Here is a 13,187-nt window from a genome sequence, read left to right on the forward strand (position 1 = left end):
TTTCTTGGGGCCCAAATATCTGGTTTTATATTCAAGTATATACGGTATGTCAAATTTTTTGTGACATACCTTCCAGCTCTTAGGAACATACTGGTGTGTCCCAACACACAGGCTGAGACCCACTGATAAATTGATAAGAAATGATCAGTGCTATATTAGGCTCCCCACCAGCTCATGATGGACAATGCACAGAATGAGAGTAGTACATGTTATTAACACATGAAATCTTGCTGTATAGTAAAGGGATAAGACAAGTGTAACAATATACTAAAGGCGAAAAATATATCTCAGATTTCTTTCTATATCTATTTCAGAATTCCTGTCCCTTTTTAACAGTTCAGAAATTCTAGACTTTCGTAATGATATACTTAACTATCTTCAGGCTACTAAAGACTGGATACTCCAGTGCTAAACAATACTATACCCAGCAATTTCCTTCTTGGTTTATTATTGCATAATGCAATATATTTTGTTTTATATGCTTCTATATGCCTCTACTGAAAACAGAGTTCACAAAGTTCACTCACTTGCTTGCTGTGTCCATTTCATCTTCATCATCATGCAAGGCAAAATCATGTGTAATGGGTCTCTTTAGCCGAGTCTGTAATGAAAAACCATAAAACAACTCAAAACAAACTCTGAAAGATTAGTTTAGTCTATTCTCCTTTTCTGATCATTCACTATAATATAAGGGAAGCTTTAGTATAACAATAGCAGCAGCCAACAAAGTGAATTTATCTGGTTATTTTCCCTTTGCCAGCCCAGCCCTGCACAACATATGGCCCCCAGGCCACATGTGGCCAAAAATGGCTCTCACTGCGGCCTGGCTCTCCTGCGCCTGTCCCACTTTTGTAGTCTAGGATTTCTTCCTGCTTCCCTGACGCAGCAACACCAAGACACGCACAGCGACTGCAGTCCAGAAGCCTTCCCCTCCCCCCCAACATCAATTCTGATGTCAGAGAGGAAGATCCGGGTCAGTCAGGCATTGGCTGGCCCGGAACTCCTCTCCGACATCAGAATTGATGGGGGGGGGGGGGGGGTGGGAAGGCTTGTAGGCCCGGTGCTTGGGGACTGCAGTCGCTGCACGCGCCTTGGTGGTGCTGCATTGGGAAGCAGGGAGAAGCAGGGTGGCTTGGAGGGGCAGGAAGAAAGAAAAGGGTGGCAGGGAGAGAGAAAGAAAGACAGACAGAAAGAAAGAAAGGGAGGGTAGGGGAAGCAGGCTGTGTCGGGGAAGCAGGGTGGCTTAGGAGGGCAGGGAGAGAGAAAGACAGACAGAAAGAAAGAAGGGGGCAGGGAGAGAGGAAGAAAAAGTTGGACTCATGGAGGGACAGAGAGAGATGTTGGGGAACGAAATGAGGTCTGGAGGAGAGGAAGCATTCAGGAGGTAGAAAGAAGGGAAGAAATATTGGATGCACAGTCAGAAAGAAGTCTAACCAGAAACTAATTAAATCACCAGACAACAAAGGTAGGACAATGATTTTATTTTCAATTTAGTGATCGAAATTTGTCAGTTTTGAGAATATATATCTGCTGTGTGTTTTGTGTGCATATGAAAAATGAAAGGAAAAAATTCCATTACAATTAGTAAAGGGGGCAGGATCTGGGGCAGAGCTTGGGTGGGTTTAGGGCGCAGCTTGGTAGGTCTGTAGTTGGGGGTACTTAGCTTAGCTTGAAGTACTTGAGAAACACTGCTATAGGCAATCAGCTGCCGCTAGTGCCTCTCCTCTCCTGCCATCTTCCCTGCTGGCACCCCCTACTGGCGTCTCATGGTTCGTCTGGATGGGCCCTGTGCATGCACCTGATGTCATCACAGCAACGTCCATGCACTTCCAGGTGCCTTGAGCTGTGGCCACTACCTGTGGCCCTTGCTACATTTTCCGACTTTGTTTTGGCCCCGGATCATTTTTGAGTTGTGCAGGCCTGACTTAGACACACAAAGTACCATAGTAATCTATGGAATGTTGCGTGTCTAAGTGGTTTGAAAATATGTCTCTATGCATGCAAGCCCCCTACTAAAGACTGGAAACAGATACTAATTATAACAAATGTTAACCCCAATCAATTTGTCTACTGGGGAAAAATATGGTGTTTCTCTGAATAGTAAAACAAGAAATATTATGGTTTATACTACTACTATTCCTATTTCTTATCACTGAAGTGGTACCATGCATATTCATCACTGAAACAGACACATGAGAGAGTCCCTGCTACATAGACAAACACAAAGAGGAAACCAGAGGTAAAATGGAAGAATTCAAAACAGTCACAGAATTCCAAGTGAAGAAACTACTGAGAAGAGTGAAACCAGGCTCAACATCCCTTGACACATGCCAAATTCATCCAATGAGAGAGCTCAAAGGCCCAAGATTCTCCTACCTCACGGACCTTATCAACAACTCATTACAGTCCAGACAAGTTCCACTTAAATGAAAACTCTCCATCTTCAAGCCCATACCGAAGAATAAAGAGAAAGACCTAGAAAACCTCTCTAACTACAGACTGGTAGCCAACAAGCCATGGATATTCAAACTAATAGACAAACAAGCATGCCAACAAATATCAGATTTCCTGGAAAACTCATCTAAGCTGGACCAAGCCCAATAAAGATTCAGAAGACACCAAAGCATAGAGACCGTTCTAGTAGCAGTGCAGGACTTCGTCCTTAACGGAGAAGACACGCTGCTGGGATTCCTAGACTTCTCAGCAGCCTTCAAAGTAGTCCAACACACTGCTAAAATCATGTTGCAGAGTAGGCCTCAAAGGAAAAGCCATGGCATGGATAGAATAATTTCTATCTAAAAAGAGTAGAATACCAAGGGGATACCAGAAACTGGAAAGAAACTGACATGGGGCTCCATTATGCTTTTCAACATCTTCCTCCAACACACATGCTTTTCAACATCTTCCTCCAACCTCCGGAAAAATTCATCAGAAAACTGGGGTGGGAATGCTACATTTAAGCAGTTGACGTCTAATTGATCATACCACTGAGGAGACAGGATGCAATGACTAAACACATGCTCAAGACAGGCCTAGAGAAAATCTTTGGGTGGTTCTAAGGAAATGGTCTGGTAGCTAAAAAAGAAAAGACGGAACTACTACTCATAAATAAATGGGGAGGAAACAGCCCCAGCTTCAACTTAACACTAAATGTATATACCATAGAACCATCCATGAATGGGGTGAGGAACTTAGGTGTATCGCTGAACCCAAGCCTAGACATGACAACATAGATCCGATGTATCGTCAAAAATGCTTACGGCAAACTCTACTGGATTAGAGGACTGAAACTCTACCTCTCCCCCCAAGCAATGTCCAACATAGTAATATCCCTGGTACTCACAATCTTTGACTACTGCATTGCAACCCCGCTGGGTTTACCAAAATACATGATCAGACAGATCCAAACAGTACAAAATGCTACAGCAAGGTTTTTGCTAGGTAAATCAAGACAGACAAGTGACACCCGACTACTGAAAGAGTTGCACTAGTTTCTGATTTAGAGTAGGGTGAAATTCAAAATCTTATTGCTGACACACAAAACTGTTCACCTCTCAAAACTGCAATACCTAGCAGCCAAACTAAAAAAACCATACGCCACTACGTGCTCTTCGCTCGAGCCAAGAGTCCCTACTACAAATACCTTCCTTCAAAGACATCAAATACAAAAGCACCAGGACAAGAATGTTCTTAGTAATGGCTCAACGTGGTAGAACGCCCTGCCGAAGGAATTAAAGCTAGAAAAGAACACCGGAAAATTCAAGAAAGGGATAAAGACTATCCTTTTCTCAGACTACTTCAATTGAAATTATGAAGTAGTCTGAGAGGAAGCTAGAACTTTCAGGAATGCGTGTAAATAGTTTATATTTAGTTGAAATGTTCAACTTCCTTAGGTAAGAGCGGATAGCGTACCTGGTTTTAAGAAAGGTTTGGACAAGTTCCTAGAGGAAAAGTCCATAGTCTGTTATTGAGAAAGACATGGGGGAAGCCACTGCTTGCCCTGTATCCGTAGCATGGAATATTGCTACTTCTTGGGTTTTGGCCACGTACTAGTGACCTGGATTGGCCACCGTGAGAACGGGCTACTGGGCTTGATGGACCATTAGTCTGACCCAGTAAGCTATTCTTATGTTCTTATATAGTGTACTTAGCTGCAATAGTATATGTATATATATGTAGGACAATTGATTTGGTATAAACGTGTTGTTGAAGATTTCCTGGAATTTATAGGTGTGACAGTTGTTACCGATGATATGAAAACTGAGATTGTGAATGAATCGAAATTAAGTGAATAAATGAAGACACATTAAAATTTGGAAACTCAGCCTTGAGACCTTGTAATTAAAAGATTAAGCTCACAGATTGGCATTCCTTGTCTAAATTGCTGTTTCTACATTCTAGCTATGCTACAGAAGTTCAAAAGGTTGATATTGTGACTCTTAAGACATATACATCCATGGAGTTTATAGATAAGTTCTCAGAGGAACACAAAACTTGGATGTTTTATAGAGAGAATCTGTTCCTTGTAGATTAGAACATACAATGCTAATTGGAAGGTCATACAGAAGTTAAGATGTGTCTGTAGGAAGTAGGGCATGATTGATGTCTGAGAAGGTCAGAGATCAAAAGTGATTTAGAAAGAAAAAGTGAAACACTGCCACCTGCTGGGTTTACAAACTAACATTAGAATGGACTTAATATTAAATTAAAGATTTAAATGTAACATTGACGCAAGGCATTTTTGGAAAGGAAGTCATGTGATCAACTGTGCCATTGTATTCTAAAGCAGTGATTCCCAACCCTGTCCTGGAGGAACACCAGGCCAATCGGGTTTTCAGGCTAGCCCTAATGAATATGCATGAGAGAGATTTGCATATGATGGAAGTGATAGGCATGCAAATTTGCTTCATGCATATTCATTAGGGCTAGCCTGAAAACCCAATTGGCCTGGTGTTCCTCCAGGACAGGGTTGGGAACCACTGTTCTAAAGCATGATAATTATTACAAATGATGTCACATAGGGTATAAATCTGTTTGTTTTTGCTTTCTCTCTTTGAAGAGCACTGAAATTGTGATGGCTGCTTTTCCCAGACAATAGGAGCACTGTTAACAAAACCTAATTGTTTATTACATGGCTTTTCCTCAAGTCTGTTATTTGAATTCACAGAACGGAGTCTCTAGCCCAGTCATGTGGGAGACAGAATCCATTCTGGCAATTCTTTTAGCCTGAGGTTCAAGTCTTCTAGCCTGGCTTGAACAGTGTACATATAAGTAGGATGATTAATTAGGGTATAATTATGCCAGTATTAATAACTCTGTATTGTAACACCACTACAGAAGCCCCTTGTAACTCTGTATAGAGGTCATGTACTGTAATACCTCGTAGAAGATCTTTGTAACTCTGTATTGCAACACCACTACGGAAGCTCATGTATTGTAACACCTTTACAGAAGCTTATGTAAACTGTTCTGAATTGACTCCCCAGTCATTAGTAGCGGTATAGAAGTCTCAATAAACAAATATAGAACTTACAATCTAGTCAAGAATACAGTATACTGTATGACAAATCTAGTCAAACATATATGACAAACAAGAGCACCTAAGAAAATGTATTATACACAAGTGATCAATGTATAAAAACGGGTACGGGTAATGCATTTGATACATTGCTTTTCTGTTGTATAGTACAGTTTACATATTTAATAGGTACTTTCTCTATCCCTAGTGGCTTCACAGTTTAAGCTGTTCTAGCTGGGGCAATGGAAAGTGATTTGCCCAAGGAGTCACAGTGGGACCCAGTTTCCCAGGTTCTCAGTCCACTGTACCAACCATTAAGCTGTTCATCCATTCTAATAGTATTCTTAATCTGGTAAAGGTAGCTTGACCCACTGGCTCAGGACATCTGTTCTAAGCAAATTATACTATAAATGCAAATTATGCTACAAATTTAGCTCCAATCATAACACACTTCTCAAACACACATTCCAAGAGGCAAAAATACAACAGTCCAGTATAGCATTCAAAAATCAGGTCTAAACAAAACAGATCTAAACAAAAGCCTAATTCAACAAAATACAAAGGAAGCTTTTTCTTAAAAGAGGACAAGTTTGTTTGCTTCTTCAGCTCCAAGAGCAACTTGTTCCATTTATAAGGTCTAGTCAGAGAGAACATGCCAAATCTGGTTTTGTTCAATCTCCAACTATGAAAATTAAGAACTACCAAATCCCCTGCACTGGCTATAGCACTGTAAGTTAGATTTCAAATAATCTGCATAATCTTCAAAAAGTCCACAATAAACCAAAACTAACAGCTTAGAGCAAATGCCTATATGTAACCATCCCTAGGAATACAATGCTAAAGTCAACAGACTTTAGTCAAGTTTTCCTACAGATGGTCACATATATATGTGATGCAGCCTTGAAGAGTAGTTTTATAATTTTGCTGCTGTATAGTTACATTCATTATCAATACCTGATTAAACCTATTCCAACAATAATGCTAACTGTCAACATTTTATTTGGTATCTTCTTTAAGATGGCTTCCTTTCTTCCTCTGAGATACATTCATACATGTTTCCAAAGTTTATTTGATTTATCGCGTATTAGTTATCTAAGCAGTTTACAATATAAAACTACTAATAAAACAGAAAAAAACATCATAAAATCAATAGGAAAAATTAGAGACCTGAAATCATGACATAAAAACTTATTTTTATACTGCAATACCATAAAGTTCTATGCAGTTAGCAAAAGAAAATTGAATTGCGACCTAATGAGAATTTCAACTACAATTTCTCAGCAAACTAGCAAAGAGATTTCTCCTGAAATGTTGATAGGTACTAGAAGTCACTATTTGGGGTTGCAAATCTCTATTCCACAATGCTGCTTGATATGACAAAAGACAATGATATTTTTTAAATTTGCATCCTTTGACAGATGGAAAAACAAAAAGCGAATGTGTATGTCTAATCTAATTCTTAAATTTATATACTGGGTCATCTTTTAAAAATAAAAGCTCAACTCGGTTTACATAAGATAATGAAATGGAAAAGTCAGACATCAGTGTTCTCCCTAAGGCCTTTTAGCCGGGCGGTCCGCCTGGCTAATTTAGATGACCCCCCCGGCTAAATTCTGCTGCTGCCCCCGCTGCTCAACAAAACAAAAAAAAAAACGGCTTGGAGATTTCACGCCTTAGCCCGTTGCGAACTTATGCTCCGGGGCTCTAACGTGTGCGTGCCGGCTTCCCTTCTCTTCCCTCCGAAACCGGAAGTTATGTCCGGGGGGGGGGAGGGGAAGAGAAATGAAGGGCAGCCGGCACGCACATGTTAGAGCCCCGAAGCATGCGTTTGCTATGGGCTAAGGCGTGAGACAGGTCAGTGAAGCTTACAATTTGCTGTTCTTGCTGCAGGGTCCTGCCTACTTTCTGTTTCCACAAAGGCAGGACCCGGCAACATTTCTCCCAATAGGTCAATCGCGATCTTGGGCCGATCAGCTTTTCTCTCCCCGACGTCAATTCTGCCATTGGAGAGGAAGTTTTGGCCAGCCAATCGCTGCCTGGCTGGGCCGGAACTTCCTCTCCGACTGCAGAATTGACGTCGGGGAGAGGAATGCTGGTTGGCCTGAAGCAGGGAGAGCTTGGGGCGGCGGCGGCAGCTTTGGGGCCTGTTATCTGATGGCGGGGGTGGCTTGGGGGCCTGTTCCCCGATGGCAGTGGCAGTGGCTTGAGGGAGGTCAGGGAGAAAGAAAGAAAGAGGGCAGGCAGGGAGACAGAAGGAAAGAAGAGAAACAGAAAAAAGAAAGGGGGCATGAAGATCGAAAGAAAGAAAGGTCATGGAGAGAGGAAGAAAAAGTTGGGGGAGGGAATGAGGTCTGGAGGAGAGGAAGCATACAGGCTGAAAGAAGGGAAGAAAGATTGGATGCACAGTCAGAAGAAGAAAGTGCAACCAGAGACTCATGAAATCACCAGACAACAAGGTAGGGAAAATGATTTTATTTTAAATTTAGTGATCAAAATGTGTCTGAATTTATATCTGCCGTCTATATTTTACACTATGATCCGATTCAAAGTGGAAATAGAAATGCCAAAGGGGAAGAGAACCATTGCAACAGCGTTTAATTTCAAGAAAGGGAACTATGACACCATGAGGCAAATGGTAAAGAGAAAACTCAAGAACAGTTCCAGGAAAACACAGACGGTGGAGCAAGCCTGGACCTTATTCAAGGACACGGTAAATGAGGCGCAAAACCTGCATATACCCAGATTTAGAAAAGGGAGCAAAAAGAATCAAACAAAAGACCCGGAATGGATAACCAATGAAGTTAGAAGGTGATAGGAGACAAGAAAAAATCATTCAAGAAATGGCAAAAGGATAAAACTGAGGAAAACTGGAAAGAGCACAGGAAACATCAAAAAGAATGTCACCGTGTGGTCAGAATAGCAAAAAGAGAGTATGAGGAGAGACTTGCCAAGGAGGCACAAAATTTTAAACCATTCTTTTGATATGTGAAAGGAAAACAACCGGCATGGGAGGAAGTGGGACCCCTGGATGAGGGAGGCAGAAAAGGAGTGATAAAGGAGGAAAAGGAGGTAGCAGACAGATTAAACACATTCTTCTCATCAGTCTTCACAAAAGAGGACACATCCAATGTGCCGGAACCGGAAAAAACCTTCAAGGGGGATCAAGAGGAAAAATTATTATCAATAGAGGTGAGCCTTGAGGATGTACTCAAACAGATAGATAGACTAAAAACTGACAAATCGCCGGGACCAGATGGAATCTACCCAAGAATACTGAAGGGGCTCAGAGACGAAATAGCGGAGTTACTACAGAAAATTTGCAACCTATCCTTGAAAACGGGGTAGTCCTGGAGGACTGGAGGATAGCGAATGTTACACCTATCTTCAAAAAAGGAGTGAGAGGCGACCCGGGGAACTACCCGGTGAGCTTGACCTCAGTTCCGGGGAAGATGGCCGAATCACTGATCAAGGAAAGTATCAATGAGCATATAGAAAAAAATAACCTGATGAGAACAAGCCAGCATGGTTTCAGTAAAGGAAGATCATGCCTAATGAACCTACTGCACTTCTTTGAGGGGATAAGAGAACAATTGGACAAAGGTGACCCCCTAGACATCGTATATCTGGATTTCCAGAAAGCCTTCGACAAGGTACCCCATGAGTGCCTACTGAAGAAACTGTGGAGCCATGGGGTGGAAGGGGACGTACACAGATGGATCAAAAATTGGCTGGCAGACAGGAAGCAGAGGGTAGGAGTAAAGGGACACTACTCAGACTGGAAAGGCGTCACAAGTGGTGTCAAACAGGGGTCAGTGCTGGGACCGCTGCTGTTCAATATATTCATTAATGACCTGGAAGTGGGGACGAAGTGCGAAGTTATAAAATTTGCGGATGACACAAAACTCTCCAGTAGGGTTAGAACTGTTGAAGAATGTAAAGAACTAAAAGGGACTTGAACAAACTGAGTGAATGGGCAAATAAATGGCAAATGTGCTTCAATGTAGAGAAATGCAAAGTCTTGCACATAGGGAAAGGAAACCCGGTGTACAACTACAAGATGGGGGGGATGGTATTGGGAAAAAGCAACCTAGAAAGGGGCTTGGGGGTTTTAGTGGACCAATCAATGAAGTCGGGAGCACAATGCGCAGCAGCCTCAAAGAAGGCGAACAGAATGTTGGGCATTATCAAAAAAGGAATCACTACCAGAACCAAAGAAGTTATCCTGCCACTATATCAGGCGATGGTACGCCAGCATCTGGAATACTGCGTTCAATACTGGTCACCGTACCTTAAGAAGGATATGGCGACACTCGAGAAGGTCCAGAGAAGAGCAACAAAAATGATAAAGGGCATGGAAGACCTTTCATATGCTGAGAGGCTGGAGAAATTGGGGATCTTTTCCCTGGAAAAACGGAGACTTAGAGGGGACATGATAGAAACTTACAAGATCATAAAGGGTATAGAGAAGGTAGAGAGGGGCAGATTCTTCAGACTGGCGGGGGAAACAAAAACAAGAGGGCACTCAAGAAAATTGAAGGGAGACAGATTCAGAACAAATGCTAGGAAGTTCTTCTTCACTCAGAGGGTGGTGGATACCTGTAATGCGCTTCTGGAGGAGGTGGTAGAGCAGAGTACGATTTTGGGTTTCAAAAAGGGGTTGGACAAGTTCCTGAAGGAAAAGGGGATTGAGGGGTATAGTTAGAGGGGTACTATATAAGATAAAATTTCTTAAGTAAAGGATCACTTACAGGTCACTGACCTGGGGGGCCCGCCGCGGGAGCGGACTGCTGGGCACGATGGACCTATGGTCTGACTCGGCAGAGGCGATGCTTATGTTCTCCTTGAAAAAGTACTTCCTGATGTAACTTCTGAGTTGACCTCCCCTTCTCCAACTCAAATCAAATCTAATTCTACTACTTCACCCCATTTTTGGAAAATATTTGTTTGTACTGTACATCGATAACTAATTAGCTGTCCTCAAATCAGTCAGTTAGCCTTGACTCCCTTTCTCAGTATGCCTTCTATTCCATGTCACAATTCAGCATGTCTCTTGCTGAAGTAGCCAATGAACCTTCCCAGTGCTGGCTCAAGGTATGAGTCAGGTGAGGCACTGTCTCAGAGAACCAAAAGCTTTTCTCACAAGCACAAACATTGGCATAGTTAGGGTGGGAGGCACCTGGGGGGTTGGCACCCCCCGTGCCCTCCTCTCTGCCTCCTCCTATCATGCCAATCCCCTCCCACTCCTTGCGCACCCTCATGCCACACTCCCACCCCCATACCTCTTTTAAATCTTCGCCAGCGTGAGCAGCTTCTCAGCTGCTCATGCTGGCATTGGCTTTCCCTCTGAAGTCATTGCCTGGTCCTGCAACCCAGAAGTGATTTCAGAGGGAATCAAACCGGTGCAAACAGCAGACCAGAGTAGCTGCTCGTGCTGGCAAGATTTTAAAGAGGTATGGTGGGGGTGGGGATAGGAATGCACGAGTGTGCTGGGGTGGAGAGGTGCTTGGGAAACCCCCATGCCCTCCTCTCTGTCCTATGCTCTGTCCACGCCTACCCTCCTTGCGCCCCCAGCGCCTTTCATGCCACACTCACGCCTTCCCTTCCCACCTCCATACCTCTTTAAATCTTCACCAGCATGAGCAGCTACTCTGGTCTGCTGTTTGCACCGGTTTGATTCCCCTGATTGGCCTACTGCTCAAGCTGGCTTTCCCTCTGACGTCACTTCCTGGCACCGCAACCCAGAAGTGATTTCAGAGGGAGCCAGGCCGGCATGAGCAGCCGGTTAGAGTAGTTGCCAGCATTGGTGAAGATTTTAAAGAGGTACGGGTGCAGGAAAGGGAGGGCACTAGTGTGGTGTGGGGGGAGTTGCAGAAAGGTGCTGGCACCCTCACCATGATGGCATCTGGGGTGGTCTGCCCCATTCCCCCTTATTACACCCACTGAGAATATGATTTTGCTCTTACTATTCTGCTCTCTTCTCTGCATAGTCATTGCACTGTGCAGACTTAAATGCAACAGGCTATTTCTTGTTCTTATGTTTAAATATGGGTCAGTGCCAGCAGCCAAGCTTGGAGGAAAACTCAGGAATGAGCAAAGCAATATGCAATCACTGTTGTAAAAGGCAGAGCTGATGCTGGCAGTGGTGGTGGTGATGGTGTGTGTATGTGGGGTTGGGGGCTGCTACAGTAACTACTGGCTCAGGGCAGCACAATGCCTCAAGCCAGCACTGAGCCTACCCATCCCTACAACCAGCCAATTTGCTCTTCCCTCCTCTAAAAATAGAAACAGCAAGCCAGTTCACAGCAAAAGCAGCCAGAAGCCAGCATCAAAAAATAAAAGCTATATGGTTCCTTACCAATTAGTTCTTCTATTTTGCTTTGTTTCCAGTCTTCTTCAAGTGTACGGAATAGCACATAGGGCACCACACAGCTCTCAGGATGTTTGATCCACGCAATGCCTATACTTTCCTGCTGAGCTCTCATTTCATTCTCGTGAGAATAGCATAAGACAACAGGCACTGCGAGACTCCAACACATCAATAATTGCGAGGTGCCTAAATCTGAGCAATTCCATGCACTACAAGACACTGTAGAGGAAAAGCAGAAGAACTGGTGAGGAACCCTATGGCTTTTACACTCCTTGATCTCAGCTGTTGGCCAAAATCTATAGGCCACTCAAATATGTTATGGAGAGGGGAATTCTGTGCAAATTTTACACTGCGCACATGCGCAGAATTCCCTCAAGAGTAGTACATAGCATCTGTATCATTAAGATATTTTCTGCTGGTATGCTGTACCAGAAAAGCATAGAGTCAGGGAATGCCTCCACAGTAGCTGAGAAACACACACAAAGCTAATCCCCTCACCACTGTTTCTTAGAAAGCTTTATGGTTCAGCCCCTTTAAAGGATGTGTTCTGAAATAGGAACGGATGGGCTGGTAAAGCAGCAAAACAACTGCTCTCTTCTCTGCTGTGTTTTTTTCTGTCTTACCCACCCTCTCCCCAACACATCCCAAAGTTAATAGGCAGCAAATTTCCAGAATTTAAGGCAGAAACAAGACAGAAAGGGCTGGAGAATGTATCACTAAGAGGAAAAGATGGAGAGAGAAGAGGAGGTGCTGGAGCATACAACTTGCATGCATGTCTCTGAGACCTCATGACTATAAAGCTCAGTGCAGGGTGGAAGGAGGCGAAAGCAGCAGAGTCCTGTACACAGTACCAGGAATATTTATCACCACTGTGAAACTCTCATGGAAGCTTAGCAGAGAAAATAATAATTTTTTTTGCACTGTTTTTAGACTGAAAAATGAATAAAGATATTAAAAAAATAAAAAAATAAAAAATTATTTATTATAGACCGCAATGTTAGGAAGTTCTACTTTACGGAGAGGGTGGTGGATGCCTGGAATGCGCTCCCGAGAGAGGTGATGGAGAGTAAAACTGTGACTGAGTTCAAAGAAGCGTGGGATGAACACAGAGGATCTAGAATCAGAAAATAATTAAATTTTGAACTAAGGCACGGTCTGTGTCTGTGTATGGCCGTTTGGTGGGGGATGGGCTGGGAAGGGCTTCAGTGGCTGGGAGAGTGTAGATGGGCTGGAGTAGGTTTTAACAGAGATTTCGGCAGTTGGAACTTAAGCACATTATCGAGTAGAGCTTTGGATTCTTGC

General features: G+C 43.2%; 1 protein-coding gene across 4 annotated transcripts in view; it reads right to left on the reverse strand.

Annotated features, from left to right (window-relative positions):
• Window positions 1-13,187, reverse strand: part of DENND1B (DENN domain containing 1B) — a 454,561-nt gene that overhangs the window by 18,161 nt on the left and 423,213 nt on the right. For all 4 annotated transcript variants that reach the window (XM_033917142.1, XM_033917140.1, XM_033917139.1 and 1 more), the window contains one exon: window positions 528-601. In XM_033917142.1, the coding sequence (XP_033773033.1) occupies window positions 528-601 (74 nt within the window). The remainder of the gene's footprint in view (window positions 1-527; window positions 602-13,187) is intronic.

The sequence above is a fragment of the Geotrypetes seraphini genome, chromosome 12 (genome assembly GCF_902459505.1).
Source record: "Geotrypetes seraphini chromosome 12, aGeoSer1.1, whole genome shotgun sequence".
NCBI lineage: Eukaryota > Metazoa > Chordata > Amphibia > Gymnophiona > Dermophiidae > Geotrypetes > Geotrypetes seraphini.